This window comes from Mustelus asterias, chromosome 5 (assembly GCF_964213995.1).
Source record: "Mustelus asterias chromosome 5, sMusAst1.hap1.1, whole genome shotgun sequence".
Classification (NCBI taxonomy): domain Eukaryota; kingdom Metazoa; phylum Chordata; class Chondrichthyes; order Carcharhiniformes; family Triakidae; genus Mustelus; species Mustelus asterias.
The window spans coordinates 31,753,038-31,776,170 of record NC_135805.1 but is presented as its reverse complement, the minus strand read 5'-3'; the positions used below and the strand labels follow the sequence as shown (position 1 = coordinate 31,776,170).

Sequence of the window (23,133 nt, the reverse complement as noted above, 5' to 3'; positions counted from 1 at the left end):
TATTAGTGTCACTAATAGACTTACATTAACACTGCAATGAAGTTACTGTGAAAATCCCCAAGTCGCCACACTCCAGCGCCTGTTCAGGTACACTGAGGGAGAATTTAGCATGGCCAATCACCCAACTAGCATATCTTTCGGAGTGTGTGAGGAAACCAGAGCACCCGGAGGAAACCCACGCAGACATGGGGAGAATGTGCAGACTCTGCACAGACAGTAGCTCAAGGCCGGAATTGAACCCGGGTCCCTGGCGCTATGAGGCAGCAGTGCTAACTACTGTGCCATTGTAGAATGAGGCTTGGTACAAATGAAAGTTATTGAAATGTTAAGGCTATGTGTGATGAACTTTGACCTGGAAGCAGTACAGTATGGAAAATTTCTAAATTCTTTGCAATATCTAGAGAACTGCTTTTAAGAATATTTGAAAGGGACTTTTAAGAGTTTTCATCAATTGTAAAGGGATCAATTGTAATTTTCTTGGATAATAAGAAATACTGGTCCTTTGTTTTATTCTTTGATGGCATGTGGGCATCATTGGCAACGCCAACAACGTTACACCTCCCTATCTGCCCTTGAGCTGAATGGCTTACTATCGACTATTTCTGCATGTGGTGAAAAGAGAACTGCATTCCTGCGAAGCTGAAGTCACATGTTGGCCAGGCTGGATAAGGATGGCAGATTCCCTTCCCTGGAGGACATAAGTGCACCCAAAGTTAGTTTTTACAATAATAAGTGATGGTTTCATGATACCATTTCTGAGGCTAGCTTTCAATTTCAGATTTTAATAATTGAATTTAAATTCACCCAGCTGCCATGATGGAATCTGAACGCACATCAACAGAGTATTACCCATGGCCTCTGGACTACTGGTCCAGTGACAATACTGTCATTGCCACTATGCCACCATCTCCCCTAAAATGTGACCTGACAACCTTGGACCTGGGAGCAATACCACCAACAGGAAGGAAATGAGGTGTTGTACTAAGAAGCCATGTGGCTTGTAGACACAAAGGAGAGTTGTAACAGAGGGGAGAACAGAGAAGGCATACTTGTATGTCAGCCTTTATTGCAAGGGGATTTAAGTAGAGGAATAAGGAAGACTTGCTGCAGTTGTATAGAGCCTTGGTGAGACCGCACTTTAGCAGAGGACTGAACAATCCTCATCCACCACCATTCTTCATCATCTGGCTGTTGTTCTGTCACTTAACAATTTTTCTTTTAACTTGTCTCACTTCCTGCAAATAAAAGGTGTGGCTATGGGTAGCCTAATGGGCCCCTATCATGCCTGTCTTTTAATGGGTTATGTGGAACATTCCTTGTTCCAGTCCTACTCAGGCCCACTCCCACAACTCTAACCATTCCACGGATGATTGGATTGGTGCCACTTCATGCTCTTGTCTGGACCCCGAAAAATTTATCAATTTTGCTTCCAATTTCCATCCTCTCTCACCTTCACATGGTCCATCTCTGACACATCCCTTCCTCGGCCTCTCTGTACCCATTTCTGGTGATAGATTGACCACAAATATTAATTAGAAGCCCACTGACTCCTAAACTACAGCCAACTCTTCACACGACGCTGCTTGAAAAGACTCCATTCCATTCTCCCAGTTTCTCCACCTCTGTCACATCTGTTCCAATGATGCCACCTTCAAAAATGGCACTTCTGACATGTATGCCTTTTTTCTTAACTAAGGTTTACCTCAACTGGGTTCAACCCATTTCCCATGTGAATTCCCAATTCCCATTTCCCAGCATTTTCTGTTTTTATTTCAGATTTCCAACATCTGCAGCATTTTGCTTCTATTCTCGGGATAACCTGGGAACTCTTTTGAAAAGAGTTCACTTTGTGCTGCGCTACTCAATGAGTCGATGATTTCCAAGAATTCTGATTTTTGGGACAATGTAACAATTAACAAATATAACAGATTCAAAAAGGCAACGTCCGTGACACCATGGCCTTACAAGTATTGTCTAATTATTGCGTCATAAATTTAACAAAATACATCACAATGGCTCATTAATGATCCAACACAGAATTGTTAAATAACGTTTGTGTTTAAGTGTACGACAGTTACCTGAGAATATGTGATGTCTGTGGCCTTTAGTTTAGCTTCTTCCTCTGAATAGGTTATGCCTCCCACCAGTGATCACCTGGGGCCTCTTTCTTGTGATACAACAATGCACACGGCACCAAAATGTGTCAGAAACATTGGCACGGATGTCAATCATGTAGGTACCACCAAATGTATCACCGCACAGCAAAACAGTAAGTGCGGCTAAAAATGATGAGCTGAGCAGAAGAAAAGTCTTATCTTATAAACACAATATAAATAGATTCATGTCAGAGATTGGTGGTTACAGAAGTGTGATTAGGGGAAGAAGAATGGGCAAGATTTGAAACTGCCTTTGTGGAGATTTTGAAACTGTGAACTTCAGAAACTGCCTCACTGTGTGGGGGTTGGGTGAGATAATCAGCAAATCACTTCAGTAGGGTTATCATGAAACTACCTTTGCAGGGGGGGGAGTCCGTAAATCGCCTCAGTGGGAAGGGAAAGAAAGGGAAAAATACTTCATTCATTATAGGATTGGAAAGGTTTTGCTGGTCTGAATTGTTTTATATCTTTTGATGGTTTCTAAAGTGTGTACATTTTTAATGCCACAATTATTGGTTTCAAAACTTTATTAGCTCAATTATTTTATTAGTACTAGTTTCTTAACATGAATTGTGCTCCCAATCATCTAGGAATTTTGCTACTCCTATTAGGGATAAATATATGCTGTAAAGGAATATAAGCAGGTTTGTTCTCACATGACATTAGCTGAACGCTTAAAGAGTACAACATCATACAAAGGCATGGCAAGTGTAACATTTAAATAGGGACACATCTTTTCCAAAATTTACCAACATAAATTGACGTAAGTCCTTTCAATGCATTTTAAAATAGAATGTGTGACTCAACAATTGATGCTACTGTACAATAATATAACTGTTTATTCATTGGATGAGGGTGTCACTGGCTGGATCAGAATTTATTGCCTATCCCTAATTGCCCTTGAACTGAGTGGCCATTACAGAGTCAACCACATTGCTATGGATCTGGTGGCCCGATTAGGTGAGGACAGCAGATTTCCTTCCCTAAAGGACGTAATGAATAATCGTTTCATGGTCATCATTAGAATTGTTTATTCCAGATATTTAGTGAATTCAAATTTCACCATCTGCCAAGGTGAGATTTGAACCTGGGTCCCCAGAACATTACTCTGGGTCTCTGGATTACTAATCATAGAATCCCTACCGTGCAGAAGGAGGCCATTTGGCCCACCAAGGCTGCACCGTCAACAATCCCAACCAGCCCCTATTACCGTAACCCCATGTATTTACTCTGCTAATCTTCCTGACACTAAGGGGAAATTTAGCATGGCCAATGCACCGAACCTGCATGTTTTTGGACTGTGGGAGGAAACTGGAGCACTAGGAGGAAATCCACGCAGACGAGGTGAGAACATGCAAACTCCACAAGACAGTCACCCAGGCTGGAATTGAACTCGGGTCCCTGACGCTGTGAGGCAGCAGTGCTAACCACTGTGCTGCCTAGTCCAGTGACAATACTATTTATTACACCCACTGCCACCCTGACTGAATTCTTTAGAGGGAATTTTAAATCCCTTCAGAAATTTAAATCAATTACATTTTGCGTCATAATAATTTTAGAATTGGGAGTTGAGACTTCTATCTGAATCATTTGAATGCCTGATTATTATGTATTAATCAGGTTCCTACAGTTAGGGTCCAAAGAAAATTATAACAGCCTAATAGTGAAACCTTCTGAAAAATAAGCATTTTACTGCCATGAATCCCCTATAAGGGAAGGCAATGGCCTAGTGGTATTATTGCTGGACTATTAATCCAGAAACTCAGCTAATGTTTTGGAGATCCGGGTTCGAATCCCGCCACGGCAGATGATGGAATTTGAATTCATTTTTTTAAAAAATCTGGAATTAAGAATCTACTGATGACCATGAAATCATTGTCAATTGTTGGAAAAACCCATCTGGTTCATTAATGTCCTTTAGGGAAGGAAATCTGCCATCCTTATCTAGTCTGGTTTACATGTGACTTCAGACCCACAACAAAGTGGTTGACTCTCAACTGTCCTCAGGCAACTAGGGATGAGTAATAAATGCTGGCCAGCCAGCGACGCCCGTGTCCCATGAATGAATGAAAAAAAAGCTTCTTCAAATACCCACCCTGCCTTCACCATGAATGTACTTCTTTCACTAGTTTCACCTATCTCCCACCATGCCCTCTCTGAAAATGTTTTGTGCATCCAATTCACCCTCTGTCCCTCGACCCTATTCCCACTAAACTGCTGACCTGCAAGTTACTCTCCTGCTCCTCATGTTAGCCAATATTGTTAATAGTTTTCTCTCTTTGGGTATTATCCCTCACTCTTTTAAATCTGTGGTCATCACCCCTCTCCTCAAAAACCAACACTTGACACCCTCCTCCCCCCCAACCCCCATTCCTGCAACTGAACATCCCATCTCCAACCTCCCTAAAATCCTTGAACATTCCAAAGGTAGGGAAGTCTGAAACGAGAGGGCATAGGTTTAAGGTGAGAGGGGAGAGATACAAAAGTGTCTAGAGGGGCAATTTTTTCACACAGAGGGTGGTGAGTGTCTGGAACAAGCTGCCAGAGGTAGTAGTAGAGGCGGGTACAATTTTGTCTTTTAAAAAGCATTTAGACAGTTAAATTGGTAAGATGGATATAGAGGGATAGGGGCCAAATGCGGACAATTGGGACTAGTTAGGGGTTTTTAAAAAAAGGCGGCATGGGCAAGTTGGGCCAAAGGGCCTGTTTCCATGCTGTAAACCTCTATGACTCTACGACTCAATGCTGTTGTCTCCCAAATCCATTTCCATCTTTCTCAGAATTCCATGTTGAATCCCCATCAGATTTCTGCCCATGTTTTCAATCTTCATTATCTATTTCTGTCGGTCTGTGTGATGACCACCTCCTGGACTTTGAGGGGACCCTTCCACCACCCATATGTGACTGCTATTCCTCAAAGCTAAGTCACCATTTTGGTGATCACATGCTTCCAATCTTCATAATCTAACTTTAAGTCTAGGGGGACTAGCTGGGGCAAATACGTGGGGTTATGGAGGGGATAGGGTCTGGCTGGGATTGTGATTGGTGCAGACTTGATGGGCCTAATGGCCTCCTTCTGCACTGTAGGGATTCTAGAATTCTAAATTTGGACTTTTGTGCAAATTTTACATTGGGAGTTAGCAGGATTTTCTGAAGAGGGTTGTAGAGACAGCGGTAGGAATTCTCCAATCTCGCCGGTGGCTGGGATTCTCCAGTCCCACTGCAGTGAACAGCCTGAGTGCTGGATTCTCTGGGCACGCAGCAGTAACAGGCTGTGTGAGACCGGAGAATTCCAAGAACTTTACATTCATTCTACAATCCAGTAAGATGGCATAGTGACTTGGGGACCAGTTCTTTTTTTCCTTGATGGATGAACTAAAATGGCCTCACACAATTTAATTACCTTGAACAGAAAGTTGTAAAATATTGTATGTTTCTTACTGCAGTGATAGAGTCCAAAATATATATCTGATCCAGGGATACAATCACAACACAGTTTATTAATTACTGTCATACTTCTTATAAGTTTAGTTATGCTCTTCAGGATTCAGCTGAATAGAAGTTACTGACAGGGACTACAAGGACGCAGCCTTGAGATCAATTTTTATTAACCAGAGATTTATTTTTTAACTTCTAAATTAGGGTTAATTTCAATAGTTTTCTCCAGAGTACCCCTTGGGATTTTACTCTCCTGGAATAATGAGCGTAAGAAAACATTCAAGTCTATGTAATAAAAACAGAAAATTCTGTAAGAGTTCCACAGGTCTGGCAGCACATGGGGAGGGGAAACAGAGGCCAAAATTTTCTGGCCAGTCCCGCTGACAGTGACCCCCCCTGCCCCCCCCCCCCCCCCCCCCCACCGACTCCTGCAGGTTTCACTGCAAGGAGGGTGCAAACAACCGGAAAGCCCATTGACAGCAGCAGGACTGGAAGATCACAGTGCTGGCCAATGATAGGCTGCCTCAGCCATTGCAAATCACAACATTGGCAGCGGAGGAAGGGGGGAATCCCTCTAATATGACTCTTCGTCAGATCTTGATTCAAGTTTATGTATTGGAAATAACAATCTTTATTTGCTTTTCGGCCATAGATGTGAGGGAGACCTAGCTCTCCTGAAGGAAATAATTTATTCTGTGCAAACCTTTTTGGATTCCATGTTCAGGGATTTGGGTGCCGCTCCTGCAGAGATTCTGAATTGTGCGGTTAGATATATCTCACCTTGTATGGTTTGCAACTGCTCTACTAGTTATAATGCTAGAGGTTTCTGTTGCTAGCCCTTTTCAAAGCATGTATGTTTTATTACTTGTCCTCCACATTGACCCCTGTCCCTTCTCAAGACCTCTTTATTCTATTCCCAATTCATCACCATTAATAATCATTCTGCTTGATGCTCTGGATTCCTCCCACAGTCCGAAAGATGTGCTGGTTAGGTGCATTGGCCACGCTAAATTCTCCCTCAGTGTACCCGAACAGGCGCTGGAATGTGGCGACCAGGGGATTTTCACAGTAAGCTCATTGCAGTGTTAATGTAAGCCTACTTGTGATGCAAATAAATAAACTTTAACTTTATTTCTAGATATATTTGTCATACTTCACCCTGCAATTTTGTCAAGTTTGTTGAGGGTGAAACAGGAGTGTTGTTTTTATGTTTTCATGGGATGTTGCGGGGGAGGGTGTGTGTGTGTGGGTGGGTTGCTGGCCAGACCAGCATTTATTGCGCTTCCCTTGAGAAAGGCAGTTCTGTGGGAGAGGTTATAGGGAAGTGCTTGGAAGCTGGAGTGAATCTGAGACACCTGAGTGAGTATCAAGCAAGGATTCACAGATTCAATAGACAGTCTGGGGGCGGGCGGGCGGGGGGGGATCAGGATATTGAATTCAATGATCAGCCATGATCAAAATGAATGGTGGAACAGGCTCAAGGGGCAGAATGGCCTACTCCTGCTTTTGTTTCTCTGTAGTCCGGGTTAGGGATTGGCAATCGGAGCAATGTGGTGACGGTCAGTAGAGTGGAGGAGAGAAATGGTTATGAGACGCAACAACAGTTAAGGAATAAAGGGGAGCGCGGACACTGGGGTAAGGGAATGAGAAGGAAATCAGCAACATGTAGAGGCCATATTTTCTCTGTACCTGCTACTGAAAAATGATGCTTGCAGACTTTGGAATTTCCCCGTCTCTCCCCGCCACATCACACCTCATTCCAAACTGACAGGAAGTGATAGAGATAAAGTCAAACAGAAAGGGAAAGACAAGAGAGAAGTCAAAAGCAATGCGCACAGAAGCAGAAAGGAAGAGAAAGTTGTGGAAGCAAAGAAAAACAGACACCGCGATGAAGAGAGACAAAGGTTAAGAGACTCACCATATCCTCTGACCTACTCTGTTCAACCCCACAGGAAATACGCTGGTTCAATGTATAAATAACTATGATTGCACATTTTGTTCTGCACTTTTCTATATACATTATTCTGTTAATTTGTTGCATTTACTGTAAAAACAAATTGAAGTAGTTAAAGTAAGATAAGAGATATGCAAATATGCACACAGCTGCTCTCTTCACATTGCAATGCAGTTTGTTTTGGGGATTTTATCACGTAATTTCTTTTCCCTTTTACCCACTTTGATCTTCCTGAGGGAAACAGGTGAGATAGCAAGAGTGTGACCCAATCCCAGCTTTCCACTAAATCAACTTTGGCCAGGAGTTCAGAAACAAAATGAATTTGCTTTCAGGATGTGGGCGAGGCTAAATTTATTGAGCATCTCCAGTTACTCTGAGGAATGCTCGAGAGCACAGTGACCTTCTTCAGGATGTTTTTGTTCCTTTGCTTGACAGAAATAAGTTGTCAAACACATTTCTGAATCATGAAAAACAATTTTTTGAACTAAATTTACCTTATATGATTCAAAATACAGGGCTGGAATCTCCGATGTCACCCACAGCTGGGATTCTCCGGTCGCGCTGCAGTGAACGGAGATTTGGCTGAGCGCTGGTAGTGGCAGCGGGACGCGACCAGCGGAAAATTCCGGCCACGATGTATGGATTTTTTTCTAAATCCTCTCAATACAAAATTATCAAGTGGTTATGTTGTTGGACTAATAATCCAGAGAATGTGAGTTTTAACTCCCATAGCAATTTGAGACATGGGGTGAAATTTTCTGCTCCTGCCCGCCACAGGAATTGTAACTGGCGGGACAGAAAATTTGGCAGACCATTTAAAGGTCCGTTAACCTCAGGTGAGAATTTCTGGTCTTGGGGCGGGCGCAGTCAGAAAATCCCACCCAATAAGTCACCTTTGTTAAACAAAATCTGGAAATAAATATCTTCATAAAAGCTGTTGGATTTCTTGTTTAAAAAGAACCAGCTAGTTCATTCATGTCTAATTTATTTATTGTTTCATAAAATGGTTAATATTTGAATGAGTTCGGATGAGATCACAAACAATCACTTTTGGGCAGGAGAGACACCTTGTAGAGGTAAAAAAATGGCTGTCAACTCAGCGTCCTCCCTCGCTCTCTCTTCCCTCCTCACCCTCCTCCTCCTTGCGGGGATGCAGATGTACAGTCGCCAGCTGGCCCCCTCGGAGTGGCTCACCATCCTCGGAGGATTCCTGGGGTCCGTCCTCTTCGTCTTCTCGTTGACTGCCTTTAACAACTTGGAGAGTGTGGTGTTTGGAAAAGGCTTTCAAGCAAAGATATTTCCAGAGATCACAGTGTGATTGCTGCTATCCCTTTTTGCATCAGCTCTTGTCCATCGAGTCTGTGTGACTACATGTTTTATTACTACATGTTTAGAACTGGCTGTTTAAAACCAAATACCAGAGAAAGTTTCATGGTTTGTGACCCCAGATATGGTACTGAGAGCTCACCTACATTTCAAGGCAAGAGCAGACACTCTCTAAGATACAGGGGACTGGATCATGTCCAAGAGATTAGTGTAAGATATAAGAATTTAAATAATCCAGAGCTAGAAGTATAGAGTAGACCCTCAAGATGTAACACCCTCAGAAATCAACACACCTTTGAGCTGAAATTCATAGAATCCCTACAGTGCTGAAGGAGGCCATTCGGCCCATCGAGCCTGCACCAACAACAATCCCACCCTGGCCCTATCCCCGTAACCCCACATATTTACCCTGCTGATCTCCCTGATACTAAGAGGCAATTTAGTATGGCCAATCCGCCTAACCTGCACATCATTGGACTGTGGGAGGAAACTGGAACACCTGCAGGAAACCCACGCAGACACGGGGAGAATGTGCAAACTCCACACAGACAGTGACCCAAGGCTGGAATTGAACCCGGGTCCCTGGCGCTCTGAGGCAGCAGTGCTAACCACTGTGCCGACCCAAGTTCTATGGATGATATGTATGAATGAAAATAATTTCTACAAAATGCAATTACAAATTATGGCTTATAATGGACAGGTAATTTAAATTAATTCATTATATCTCTTTAGGGAGCAGACTCTTCATCAAAACATGTCTTTGGAGATTTCTCTCAGCATGCAAATTTGGAGAAAGTTTCAGTACGGGCAGATCATGTGCCAAGATCAGCTTCTCATCATGTGCATTTCACTGACTCTAAACGCACTGTGATGGATCCAGCTGCATACAATAAAGGTATTTTAGAACAGGGAAGCTTATGAGGAGTTTAAGTTCAGATGGATTTTCTGATCATACCCATGGGCAGGAATCCTTGAGGACGGGACGGAACATTTGACAGGCCAGCCACAGGTTCGTTGACAGCAGGTGGGAATTGCTGGACCCGTGGTAGGCGGGAATGGAAAATCCTAGCGCAATGGTTTAGATACAGTAAGCAAAGAGAAACCAGTCCCAATGGCTGTTGGGTCAATAACCAGACGGCACAGATTTAAGACGATTCAAAAGGAAAACAGAGGCAGTACAAGGAAATACTTTCTTATACAACGAGGATTTGTATTGTACTGGCTGATAGATAGAAAAAGTCAATAGTCGCATTCAAAATTGGATAAATACTTGAAGGAGAAAAACTAGGGAAATAGAGACATCACAGAGAAGCCTGTCTAATTGGATTGTTCTATGAAAGAGCCAGTGCCAAGCTTGGGGAAGCAATGACATAGTGGTATTGTCACTGACCAGTTTGGAGACCCTGGGTTTGAATCCCAACATGACAGAGGGTGAAATAAATCTGGAATCAAAAGTCTAATGTTGAGTGTCATAAAATTAATGTCCTTTAGGGAAAGAAATTTGCTGTCCTAACCTGGTCTGGCCTACATGTGACTCCAGATCCACAGCAATGTGGTTGACTCTTAATTGCCCTCTGAAATAGCCTAACAAACTCCTCAGTTCAAGGGTAATTAGGGATGGGCAATAAATGCTGGCCCAATAATTATGCAAAATTGCTTTAGTTTAGAAAGGCGTCATGTGTCGGCACAGGCTTTGTGGGCCGAAGGGCCTGTTCCTTGTACAGTACAGAAGAAAGCCAAGACTTTTAAAAAATTCTTTCATGGGATGTAGGCATCGCTGGCTGGGCCAGCATTTATTGCCCATCCCTAATTACCCTTGAACTGAGGAGTTTGTTAGGCTATTTCAGAGGGCAATTAAGAGTCAACCACATTGCTGTGGATCTGGAGTCACATGTAGGCCAGACCAGGTTAGGACAGCAAATTTCCTTCCCTAAAGGACATTAATGGACCGGATGGGTTTTTATGACACTCAACATTAGACTTTTAATTCCAGATTTATTTCACCCTCTGTCATGTTGGGATTCAAACCCAGGGTCTCCAAACTGGTCAGTGACAATACCACTATGCCCTGAGCCCAAGCCTACCCAACCCTCGGGTCCTTTGAGGGTCTCTCCCACTGCAGCCTGGCAACAGCAGAGGGATACATGGGCACTGCACTTACATCCTTGACCCACCTCAGGGTCCATTGCGCCGGGTCGACAATTGTCAGAAGCCCACCAAGTGCAGCTCCAGCTTGCAGGAGGGGCGGGAGGGAGGGTGCAGTGCATTGTGGAAGGACTTTGAATCGGTCTTCAAGCCCACTAATTAAATGTAAACAAGCAATTTTGCATAATTATTGGATTCCCATCCATTCCAGGTGGGGAACCTGTGGGGTCAGCAGGGTGAGCCGTGTGAATGGTGATGGGTTCGCCATCCAGTGGAAATCCCGATTTAGCTCCGACACCTGTTTCAGTGGACCATCGGGATTCTCGTCAGTGGCAAACGGGTCCAGTGAGTCTCCCCCAGTACATTGTAAATAAATGGTATTTGTCTCATACCCAGCGGGTGAGCCAAAGTTATTCCAAGAACCAAAAATTTCCAGCAAAGAAATTTAAACTGTCTTTATTTGCAATGATATGGGGATGCCAGTGTTGGACTGGGGTGGGCACAGTAAGAAGTCTCACAACACCAGGTTAAAGTCCAACAGGTTTATCTGGTATCAGGTGAGTCACACCTGATGAAGGGGCAATGCTCCGAAAGCTCGTGATTCCAATTAAACCTGTTGGATTTTAACCTGGTGTTGTGAGACTTCTTACTTTACCTGCAATGCCTTTGCTCTAAGACTTAGATGCAACCTTATAGTGTCTCTGAGAAGTAAAAGATGTCATGATGTGGGGATGCCGGCGTTGGACTGGAGTAAACACAGTAAGAAGTCTCACAACACCAGGTTAAAGTCCAACAGGTTTATTTGGTAGCAAAAGCCACTAGCTTTCGGAACAGGCTGTTCCTTCATCAGGTGGGTGGGAGTTCTGATCACAAACTTCCAAGTGTCAGCAGCATTCCATTCTGCAAAAGAAGTTAAGAAGCTCCAGGTATCAGAAGACCCCTTTGAAGTCCTCTGACTCACAGGAGAAGTAACTTCCACTCAAGGGGAATTCACTTCCCCACAGCTACTCAGCCTCATTCTTTCAAGACCGCATTTTTTTCCAAATCTCTGAGCCTTCCTAAAAAGCTGAAATCCATTGCCAACCTTTGAAAACCTTTGTTTTCATTCAATTTCATGGTCCAGCAGCTTTAACTAGCCTTTGATTGACAGTTTTAATGGTTTTTACGCAGCATGCACATGTTTATTTATCTTTCCCATCATGGTTGAATGCATTCACTCTCCTAAATCTTCTGATTTTGCTTGCTGCTACACGGGCAGCGCGATGGTACAGTTGTTAGCGTTGCTGCCTCACAGTACCAGGGTCCCGGTTTGAATCTGGCCTTTGGTGAACGTGTGGATTTTGCATGTTGTCCCTGTGTCTGCGTGGGTTTTCTCCGGGTGCTGCGGTTTCCTCCCACAGGTCAAAGATGTGCAGGTTAGGTGGGTTGGTCATGCTTAATTGCCCCTTTAGTGTCCAAACATGTACAGATTAGGTGGATTAGCTATGGCAAATAACCGGGGATGGGGTGGGTGGTGGGCCTGGGTAAGATGATCTTTTGGACAGCCAGTGCAGTCCCGGTGGGCTGAACAGCCTCGTTCTGCACTGTAGGGATTCTATGATTTGCTTCCCATTTAAAATTGGCACCTTCACTTTTGGCGCCACTGCTGACTGCAGCTTCCCAGCCCAACTGATGAACCATGACATTTGTGTTCTGAAGTTGCAACGGACTCTCCAGGGGCTCTCCCCATGGGATTAAACTTAAGACACTTTGAATCATAGAATACCTATAGTATAGAGGGAGGCCATTTGGCCCATCGAGCTTGCACCGACAACAATCCCACCCAGGCCATATCCCTGCAACCCCATGTATTTACCCTGCTAGTCCCCCGATACTAAGGGGCAATTGGGCATGGCCAATCAACCTAATCTGCACATCTTTGGAGTGTGGGAGGAAACTGGACCATCCGGAAGAAACCAATGCAGACACGGGAAGAATGTGCAAACTCCACACAGACAGTGACCCGAGGCCAGAATTGAACGCAGGTCCCTGGCACTGTGAGGCAGCAGTGCTAACCACTGTGCCACCTTTGGATGACTGAGAACTTTGGACGATTGTGTGCCTTCACCAAATCCACTATTTTTGTGAATGACGTTTGGAGACGGAAGGCTTCGGATTGGATTGTAGGCCTGGATTCCACATATGCTTAAAAGAATTGCTTCTTCTTCCCCATCTCTGCTATTCCATTGGCCTTAAAGTAATAACCTAGATGTCCTACATACTGCGTCGAATCCTCAATGGAGGCATCAAAGGGATCTAATCGATCAAATGGATGCATTTTTGCTACTGAAACACTTCCGTTTTGCAACCTTTGACCTCAATGGGTTCGGGACTCAGCCTTGGGACACAACCTCTTCTGTTTTATCCTGGTTGCCAATGGAATAACTTTGGCTCACCATCTAGTATGAAGCATGTCATAGCATTGAAACATTAATGGCCTATGACTTTGCAAAGGAGGATTCAAAATCCCACGTTAGGCACTTTTGTTTTGCTTAAAAAGTACATTATTGGTAATATTGTCCCTGCTGACATAAAAAGAAAGTCATGTTGTCATTAAAAAAAAGACATTAAACTTCTCAGTCTCTTTGTTTAGCCAAAGAACACTTTTGATTCTAAGCATCAAAAGTTATCATTTGTGGCTGTAGTAAATAGACAAACGGCCTAGAGGTTATGGAGCGGGTGTGGGTTGTGTATATGTGTGTGTGGTGTGTGTACGTGTGTGGTGTGGGTATGTGTGTTGTGTGTGTATATGTGGGGTGTGGGGGTGTGTGTGTGTAGAGAGTGTGTGTGTGGGGGGAGGGGTGTGCGTGTGGGGGGGAGGGGTGTGCGTGTGGGGGGGAGGGGTGTGCGTGTGGGGGGAGGGGTGTGTGTAGGGGGTGTGCGTGTGGGGGGGAGGGGTGTGTGTAGCTGGTGTGTGTGTTGGGGGGGCGGGGGGGGGGGGAGGGGTGTGTGTAGGAGTGTGTGGTGCTGGTTAGTGACGAAAGAATAGCTGACCCTGTTTTGTCAGTCCTGTCTGAAGTTGAAACTTTTGGAGCATTATGTCACATTCTTTTGGCACAAACTGATTTCACAACACACTCTTGGGTGAAAACTAGTTAAGCATTGTCACTTATAAAGCTGTCATGTGGAATTCATCTATCCTTTGCTAATATCCAGCAGCTTGGAAGAGTCTTCAAGAGAAGATTCAACAACTGGAGGTGGAGCGAAAGCAAGCTGAGCAGCACATGAAGCATCTGTACAATGAATGTGTTCAATACATAAAGCTTTCTGAGCAAGAAACCAATAAGAAAGATATTGCCAGCGTCAATAATGCAGCTGTTAACTGTGAGCATATCTGAATCTATATTACTGAATATTTTTTGTTCTTTAATAAAGTCATTAAAATAGAGCAGCAACAGGGTTGTAATGGTTGCCACAAGAGGTCACAGGTTTAGGATGCTGGGGAGTAGGTACAGAGGAGATGTTAGGGGTAAGTTTTTCACTCAGAGGGTGGTGGGTGCGTGGAATCGGCTGCCGGTAGTGGTGGTGGAGGCAGATTCGATAGGGTCTTTTAAGAAACTTTTGGATAGGTTCATGGAAGTTAGTAAGATAGAGGGTTATAGGTAAGCCTAGTAGGTAGGGACATGTTCGGCGCAACTTGTGGGCCGTAGGGCCTGTTTGTGCTGTAGCTTTTCTATGTTCGATGTAAGCTTGCATTTTGAGGTAAAGTATGGGTATCTAATTAATAAGGGGAGATCTTTAAATACCCCCACCCTCAAGGAAAGGGTGATAGGGGAGTTAAAGTTATTGCCCCGACCATGTTAACTTCTTGCCCATTGTCATACGGTGCATGTTTCTTTCAGGCATCTGAGGTGCTTGTCGGAAGGAGGCATGCAGCTCATATGTTCAAACTGGGGTCCTATGAGACTATAGAATCATACAGTGCAGAAGAGGCCCTTCAGCCCATTGAGTCTGCACCGACATGCGAGGAGCACTGGATCTCCCAACTAATCCCATTTACCAACACTTGGCCCATAGCCTTGAATGAAATGTTATGATGTGCCAAGTGCTCATCCAGACACTTTTTAAAGGTTGTGGGGCAACCCGCTTCTACCACTCTCCCAGGCAGCGCATTTCAGGCTGTCACCATCCTCTGACTAAAAAAGATTATCCTCAGATTCCCCCTAAACCTCCTGCCCCTCACCTTGAACCTATGTCCCCTCGTGACTGACCCTTCAACTAAAAGGAACAGCTGCTCCCTATCCACTCTGTCCATGCCCCTTATAATCTTGTACTCCTCAAGCAGGTCATCCCTCAGTCTTCTCTTCTCCAACAAAACGTATCCAACTTCTCTTCATAACTTAAATGATCCATCCCAGGCAGCATCCTGGTGAATCTCCTCCACCTCCTTCCGTCGGGAAAAAGATACAAAAGTCTGAGATCACGTACCAACTGAATCAAATCAAATCAAAATCAGGAAGAAGGTGGAAGAGAGTATGTCTGTGGTGCGTGGAGTCCTTGATTATGGTGGCTGCTTTTCCAAGGCAGTGTGAAGTGTGGATGGAGTCAATGGATGGGAGGCTGGTTTGCGTGATAGACTACATTCACAACCCTTTGTAGTTTCTGGCAGTCAGAGCAGGAGTCATACCCATACCAAGCTGTGATACAACTAGAAATAATATTTTCCATGGTGCATCTGTAAAAGTTGACGACATGTCACATTTCCTTAGCCTCCTGAGAAAGTTGGGGCATTGGTGGGCTTTCTTAACAATGTAGAAACTTGAAACTCGAAACTCTCAACCATTTCCACTTCTTTAACACAGCCATTACTTATTTTATTTTAAATGGATTAAAATCTCACTTAAACGGGAAATGCCAAACCTCCATTTTAATCACTGGGTGACCCCAAAAAGGATAATTGGTGAAATCAATTATGCCGCTAAATATTACAATAGGGGACAAAAATGCTACCTACCTCTTTGCTCTTTCATTTGTCTAAGAAATATAAAAGTGGATGCCGATCTGCAAATAACTTTGTTAATATTGTTGATGTATCGAATCACTGGACAGCTGAAACATTTATCTGCAGTGCAACAAATCATTCAGAGAGAACAAGGAAAAAAAACCCAAAATACTGAGAAACCAGAATTGAAGCAGGATCTGCTTTTAGCCCGTTAATTTTTCCACTTTTGAAGTACATACGGCAAATCTTCATAAATTGGGGCATCTATCTAATCAGGGTTTATAACAATAAAGCTAAGACAGCTATTCAGTCTCAGCATTCAGATGACGAATAATAAAAGTTAAAAAGTAGAATCATCTGGTAGGCCACGATGCAAGGCAAACAACGAGAATTGATAGAGTATTTCTGAAGCCCTGATTCTTATGGTTTCTTTAGGTCCATCTGTCCCTGTGTCAACTGCTGCAGACAACTGTTCGCTCCTGCAAATGCAGTTAGAATATATGATAAATGAATTGAAGAATGGAGATACTGAAACAAACAATGTGCTGGAGAAAGAGGTGAGAAATATGAAGTTTGTTGAATGTTTTGTGTTCTGCCTGTTTGGAAAGATTTCATAACTTTATGAACAATAATAAACTTCTTAAAAAGTTTATTTAAACAATTGGTTAATTGTTATTAACCAATTAAGTAGCAAAATTTCCACCGTTCATAATTAAATCTGGCACTCTCTCATAACATGCAATAGGACAGTCTGTAATATACTACACTTCAATATTAGCCTAAATTATAGCATGGAACTTGAACCCAAGAGTTCTGACTACAGTTATTGAGCCCCTCCAGCGCTGTCAAACCTGCCACGACAGCAACTTTTAAAGTTCTATGAGGAAACCACTTGGGACATTCTTTGACCTGAAAATGGCACTAGCAATTGCAAAACTACCTCTAAATTCTTCACACCAGAATCTTTAAATTGCGACTAATAATTAAGCACAGCATCAAAGCATTCACTAAATCAAACTATGTCAAAAAGGTTAGAGAAGAAACAGAATATAAGCAACAAAACGCTGCTGCATTTTGCAGCAAGAATAGCTGTGTTGTGGCAGGTGGCCGCCAGCTGTGGTAGTGTGTGTGGAGGAGGAAGGGGACGGACTAGACTGACCATCTTGTGCTTTCTCTGCTGCTCTTTGGCAGAGTCCACTCTGACCCCCGGGGGTAGGAGGGGTCAGCCGGTTGCTAGGAGACAGAGGCCTGCTGGGGCCGGGGGAGAGTTGGAGCCTAAAGAGATTTAAAGAGTTTAGAGATTTGCATCCGCTGCTGCTCTTTGTCTTTCAGCAGGGAGGAGACATACTGTTTGGTGAAAACATTCACAAAGCCTCCCCCAGACTGTGGCTAATGAGCCGCCATCTCAGCCAATGCTGAAGCTGGGAGGAGGAGCAGCAACAACTGGAGAGGGACTTTCAAAATCATCAACAGCCCGGAGTCCCAGCGCGTCCGTGGAAACCAAACACAGCAAAGCAGCAGCCAAGGCAGTTACATTTGATTCTAGGTTACAATTATATCAAACTATTATTTCCCTGCTGGTCTTATTTTCAAAGCAGAAATTTAGTTCCAAAGCAAGGTTTGTATATGTACATATTTTATTGTCTTGATGAATGTATAAGTTGAAGTTGAGTTACAGACAGTTCTGATTTTGGTTATTTTTTTCTCTCTCTACTTGATTGTGATTTCCAGGTCTTGGCTTAAATTTGAGGCTTTTCACTTGTAGATGTCACCAAATAGGCTGTGGAATATGTTATGAGAGCAGGCTGCTGAAGTTGGGATGATTTTAAGTAAAGTGAAATTTATGTATCAGTCACAAGTAAGGCTTACATTAACACTGCAATGAAATTACTGTGAAATTCCCCTAGTCGCCAAACTCAGGCGCCTGTTCGGGTTAATGCACCAACTTCCTCAAACTTCTCTGCTTCTGTCCACTCCTTTTTAAAGCCATCTTAAAACACATTTCATCAACCAAACCTTGGGTCACCTTACTTAATTCTCCACAAATTATGTACCCAATTTTCAGGGCAGTGTCTTCGGGTTTTTTCTACATTTCAGGTACAATAAAATGGAATTTGCTAATGGTTTAAAAGCCACTCCAAAAATTATAGCTACACACTGATCTACGAGGAGGCTACTATTCTGTTGTGAGCAATTAATCTACATCAGACCTATTTTTATCATTCACTCTGGTGAAAATATACAACTTTGTGGATTTTGATTGGAATGAACATAGAACATAGAACAGTACAGCACAGAACAGGCCCTTCGGCCCACGATGTTGTGCCGAGCTTTGTCTGAAACCCAGATCAAGCTATTTCCTCCCTATCATCCCGAAGTACTCCATGAGTCGATCCAATAGCTTCTTAAATGTTCCTAAAGTTTCTGACTCCAGGATATTAAATTTCTCTCTTAATATTATCCTTCGGGATAAGAGAGAACGTTCTCTTTCACATCTTACCACTGTAATTAAATATTTATATCTAAAATGATGGCAAATTTGATTTTTCTGTTAGTAATTATCAGCAGAATTGTTGATAAATGTTTGTTTATGACTCGATTCAAAAAGAAAACTTTCACATTTACAGAGTATGGAATCTACGTCCAAACGTGGCTATGTAGGAAGTCCACTGCTTAGCTTGGAGAACATTCAACAAACTTCTCTTGATGTTCAACAAAAGCCAGTGCCTCATCATGTGACTATCACTAGATCAAGAAACCGCGACGAAGCTGATGTGATTAACCATGCTGCCAACGGCAAAGGTATAATTATATATAGCGAAAATGATTTTTCACTTTTTTGATATTGGTCAGTGACAGGAAACAAAGGGTAATGGTGGATGGGTGTTTTTGCAAATGGAAAACCGTTTCCATTGGTGTTCCACGGGGCTCAGTGTTGGAACCCTTGCTGTTGTATATATTAATGATTTTAGACTTAAATGTGGGTGGCATGATTGGGAAATTTGCAGATGAGGCAAAAATCAGCCATGTAGTTGATAGTGAAGAGGATTGCTGTCAATTCCAGAATGATATCAATGGCAGAGAGATCTCGGTGTCCATGTGCATAGATCCCTGAAAGTTGGCACCCAGGTTGATAGGGTTGTTAAGAAGGCATACGGTGTGTTAGCTTTCATTGGTAGAGGGATTGAGTTTCGGAGCCATGAGGTCATGCTGCAACTGTACAAAACTCTGGTGCGGCCGCACTTGGAGTATTGCGTACAGTTCTGGTCGCCGCATTCTAGGAAAGATGTGGAAGTGTTGGAAAGTGCAAGTGTTGGAACGGGTGCAGAGGAGATTTACCAGGATGTTGCCTGGTATGGTGGGAAGATCGTATGAGGAAAGGCTGAAGGACTTGAGGTTGTTTTCATTAGAGAGAAGAAGGTTAAGAGGTGACTTAATAGAGGCATACAAGATGATCAGAGGATTAGATAGGGTGGAAAGTGAGAGCCTTTTTCCTCAGATGGTGATGGCTAACACGAGGGGACAGAGCTTTAAATTGAGGGGTGAGAGATATAGGACAGATGTTAGAGGTAGGTTCTTTACTCAGAGAGTAGTAAGGGCGTGGAATGCCCTGCCTGCAGCAGTAGTGGACTCGTCACCATTAAGAGCATTCAAATGGTTATTGGATAAACATATGGATGATATTGGAATAGTGCAGAATACTGGTCGGCGCAACATCGAGGGCCGAAGGGCCTGTACTGTTCTATGTTCTATGTTCTATTTGGTTAAATTAGTTAGTGAGTGAGCAGAGAAGTGGCAAATGGATTCTTCTTTGTGCTCCCTTCAATTTTGGAGTCATGAAAGGGTGGAATTCTTGTGATTATGGAGTGGAACATTTATCTTTTTTAGGCAATGCATTCCAGCATAAAACCATGCAGAACTGAAAGAGGCCAGTTGGCCCATTGTGTCTGTGCTAGCTGTTTGTGAGAAATATCCAATTACTGCCACTCCCTTGTGCTTTCCCCATTGTTGTACAAATTTTACCCCCTTAAGTGTATAATAGCACAGAAATAGACCATTCAGCCCATAGAGTTTGTGCTAGCTTTCTGTAGAACAACCAGTCAGCCCCATTCTCCCACTCTGACCCCAATGCCCTCAATTTCCCATCCAATTTTCACTCAAAATCATTAATTCAGTTTCACCACCTTCCTAAGCAGCGAGTTCCAGGCCAATCCATTTGTTTTGTTTTTATTATTAAGACCTTCCTCACATTCCACCCCCATTCTGCATTTGTCCAATTGTTTTTTTTAAACTGATTACATTTTCTTCCACTGCCCTTTCAGGCCTGCATTCCAGATCATCACAAAGTACTGTATGAAATAATTCTCGTGTCTCCCCCTCTGATTTATTTGACAATTGTCTTAAATTTGTGTCTCTGATTACCAATCTTAATGTGGAGATGCTGACGTTGGACTGGGGTAAGCACAGTAAGGAGTCTCACAACACCAGGTTAAAGTCACTCACCTGAAGAAGGAGCAACACTCCGAAAGCTTGTGCTACCAAATAAACCTGTTGGACTTTAACCTAGTATTGTGAGACTTCTTACTGTGCTTACCAATCTTAATGCCAGTATAAACAGTTTATTTTTATTTACACTCATCCCTCGTGATTTTGAACACCTTCATTAAATCTCCACTTACTCCTCTCTGATCTAAGATGATTGATTGTGACTGCTGTAGGTACTGTTTCCAGTTTATACAGGGCATGAGATCCCTCTATGCTGGCCCAACTTCTGAATGTTACCCTTATTGTTAACCATCCTGTGACTTCTCTAATTGAAATTAATTCTAAATTAGTATTGTGAAACTTTCCACGTTGAGACCTTAGTTGAGAACTAAACTAATTTCATCCCTTCAAATCTAGCCTAGATTCAAATACCAGACACAAAAACCTCTGTTTTTCTCACCGTTAATTAATATTTTTTCTGCGTCCAGCTATAGTTTCTGCTTTGAAAAATCTTCAGGAAAAGATTCGGTGTTTAGAGGTGGAGCGGGCAGAAGCTGAAAAGAAAATGCAAAAACTGACCAATGAATCATTCCAATACAAAAGTACTGTGGAGCAAGAACAGAAAAAGAACACCAACATCAAGACTGGAGTATCAAATGGTGAATGTGGTTAGATTTTCTTCATACAATTGTTTTGGACTTTTAAAATATCAACAGCTTCAGCCACTAATCCAAGCAATGCCTTGCTCAGTTTATTCATTCATGGAATGCAGTTGTCACTGGCAAGACTAGCACTTATTGTTCATCCCTAATTGTACTTAACGAAGTAGTAATGAGCCACCTTTACGAACTCCTGCAATCATGTGGTGAAGTGACTCCCTCATTGCAGTTAGATATGACAGAATGGAAGTGGTCTGAGAACAGGAAAGAAAGGTGAAAAGAGAAACTGACAGTTTTTAATAGACTATTCGTCCTATGGTTTTAATAGATCCCTTCCCTTGCTCTGAATGCTGGGATAGACTCTCACTTTAGCATTTTCTTTCTTCCTCTTCACGAAGCAGGATAGGGAGATAGAACAGCTCTGAAATTCCCTTTGTCTTCTGTCCTCATTGAGAAGCAGATGAGATGATCTGCTCCTCAGTGCCTATTAATCCGACCCTTCAGATGAGGTGCCAGGAGCTGAGAGTGCTAATTACTTTACTCCATTGGTGCGATTTGTCAGTTCCCCAGATGTGCTTGTTGTGTAGTGTTTTGTGTTTAAATTGTTCTTGATTTATAAGGTAATTGAAGAATGGGAGTATTACTCATTGTTCCATTTTTAAAATGGTCCTTTTGAGCTAGCTGCTTTTTATTTATTTTTATTAATCCCATTTCTGTGCTGATGAAGCAGGCAGGTGAATTGCTGCTGGTTCCCTGTTGCCAGCAATTGGTAATCAGCTATTATTAGAAAATATTTAACAGCAGCCATGGTAATATTCTAAGTTTGTAAAATCATAAGAAATAGGAGTGGGTATAGGCCATGTGGCCTCTCAGAGCTGTTCTGCCATTCAAGAAGATCATGGCTGATCTGATTGTGGTCTGAACACCACTTCCTGCTTGTCTCCTATAACCCTTGATTCCCTTGTCAGTCAAAAATCTGTCCAACTCAGCCTTAAACATGTTTGACCCAGCGTCCACTGCTCACCAGAAAGAGAATTCCAAAGATTACCAACCTGCTGAGGGAAGAAATTCCCACTCAGCTCCATCTTAAATTGAAGACCCCTTATTTTTTAAACTGTGGCCCCTAGTTCTAGACTTCTCCCATGTAGGGAAAAATCTCAGCATCTACCCTGCCAAGCCTTCTCAGAATATATTTCAACAAAATCACTTCATGTTCTTCTAAACTCCAATGATTCCAACCTACTCAACCTTTCCTCATAAGATGACCCCTTCCTCCCAGGAATCAGCCTAATGAACTTTGTTCTGCTTCCAATACAAGTGTGTCCCTCCTTAAGTAAGGAGTCCAAAACTGTACACTGTACTCTAGGTGCAATCTTACCAATCCTGTAGCAAGACTTCCATACCTTAAACACCCCTGGCAATAAATTGCTTGCTGTACCTGAAAGCTAATTTTATGTGATTCATGTACTAACCTGTAAAAGCTGGATCCCCAGCAGGACCAGAGCCCACAATCCTCAAAGGGGCATTCACTAGTACTGTGGGGGAGGATTTCAACTAGAGAGGCAGGGAGATAGGAATCTGAGCAAGACACAGAAGAATGGGAAACAAAGATAGAAAAGTAGAAAGCAAAAGTGGAAGGTGTTGGTTGTCACCTTCCAAGATTTTGGAACAGTTTTGGCAGATTGGAGATTGGCAAATGTAACCCCTCTATTTAAAAAAGAAGGGAGGAGAAAATGGAATTACAGACCATTAGCCTAACGTTAGTAGAAGGGAAAATGCTAGAACTTATTATAAAGGATGTGATACCAGGACACTTAGAAAATATCCACAGGATTAGACAAAGTCAGCATGGATTTATGTGAGGGAAATAATGTTTGACAAATCCACTGGAGTTTTTTGAGGATGTAACAAGTAGAATAGATTAGGGAGAACTTGTGGATGTGGTGTATTTGGACTTTCAAAAGCTTTTGATGAAGTCCCACATAAGTG

General features: G+C 42.8%; 1 protein-coding gene across 1 annotated transcript in view; it reads left to right on the top strand.

Annotated features, from left to right (window-relative positions):
• Nucleotides 1–17,239: 17,239 nt before the first annotated feature.
• cep57l1 (centrosomal protein 57, like 1) overlaps nt 17,240–23,133 on the top strand; it is a 57,620-nt gene continuing 51,726 nt past the window's right edge. Inside the window, exons 1-3 of the mRNA XM_078212383.1 lie at nt 17,240–17,618; nt 18,628–18,802; nt 20,974–21,144. Of these exons, the coding sequence (XP_078068509.1) occupies nt 18,631–18,802; nt 20,974–21,144 (343 nt within the window). The 5' untranslated portion in view covers nt 17,240–17,618; nt 18,628–18,630. The remainder of the gene's footprint in view (nt 17,619–18,627; nt 18,803–20,973; nt 21,145–23,133) is intronic.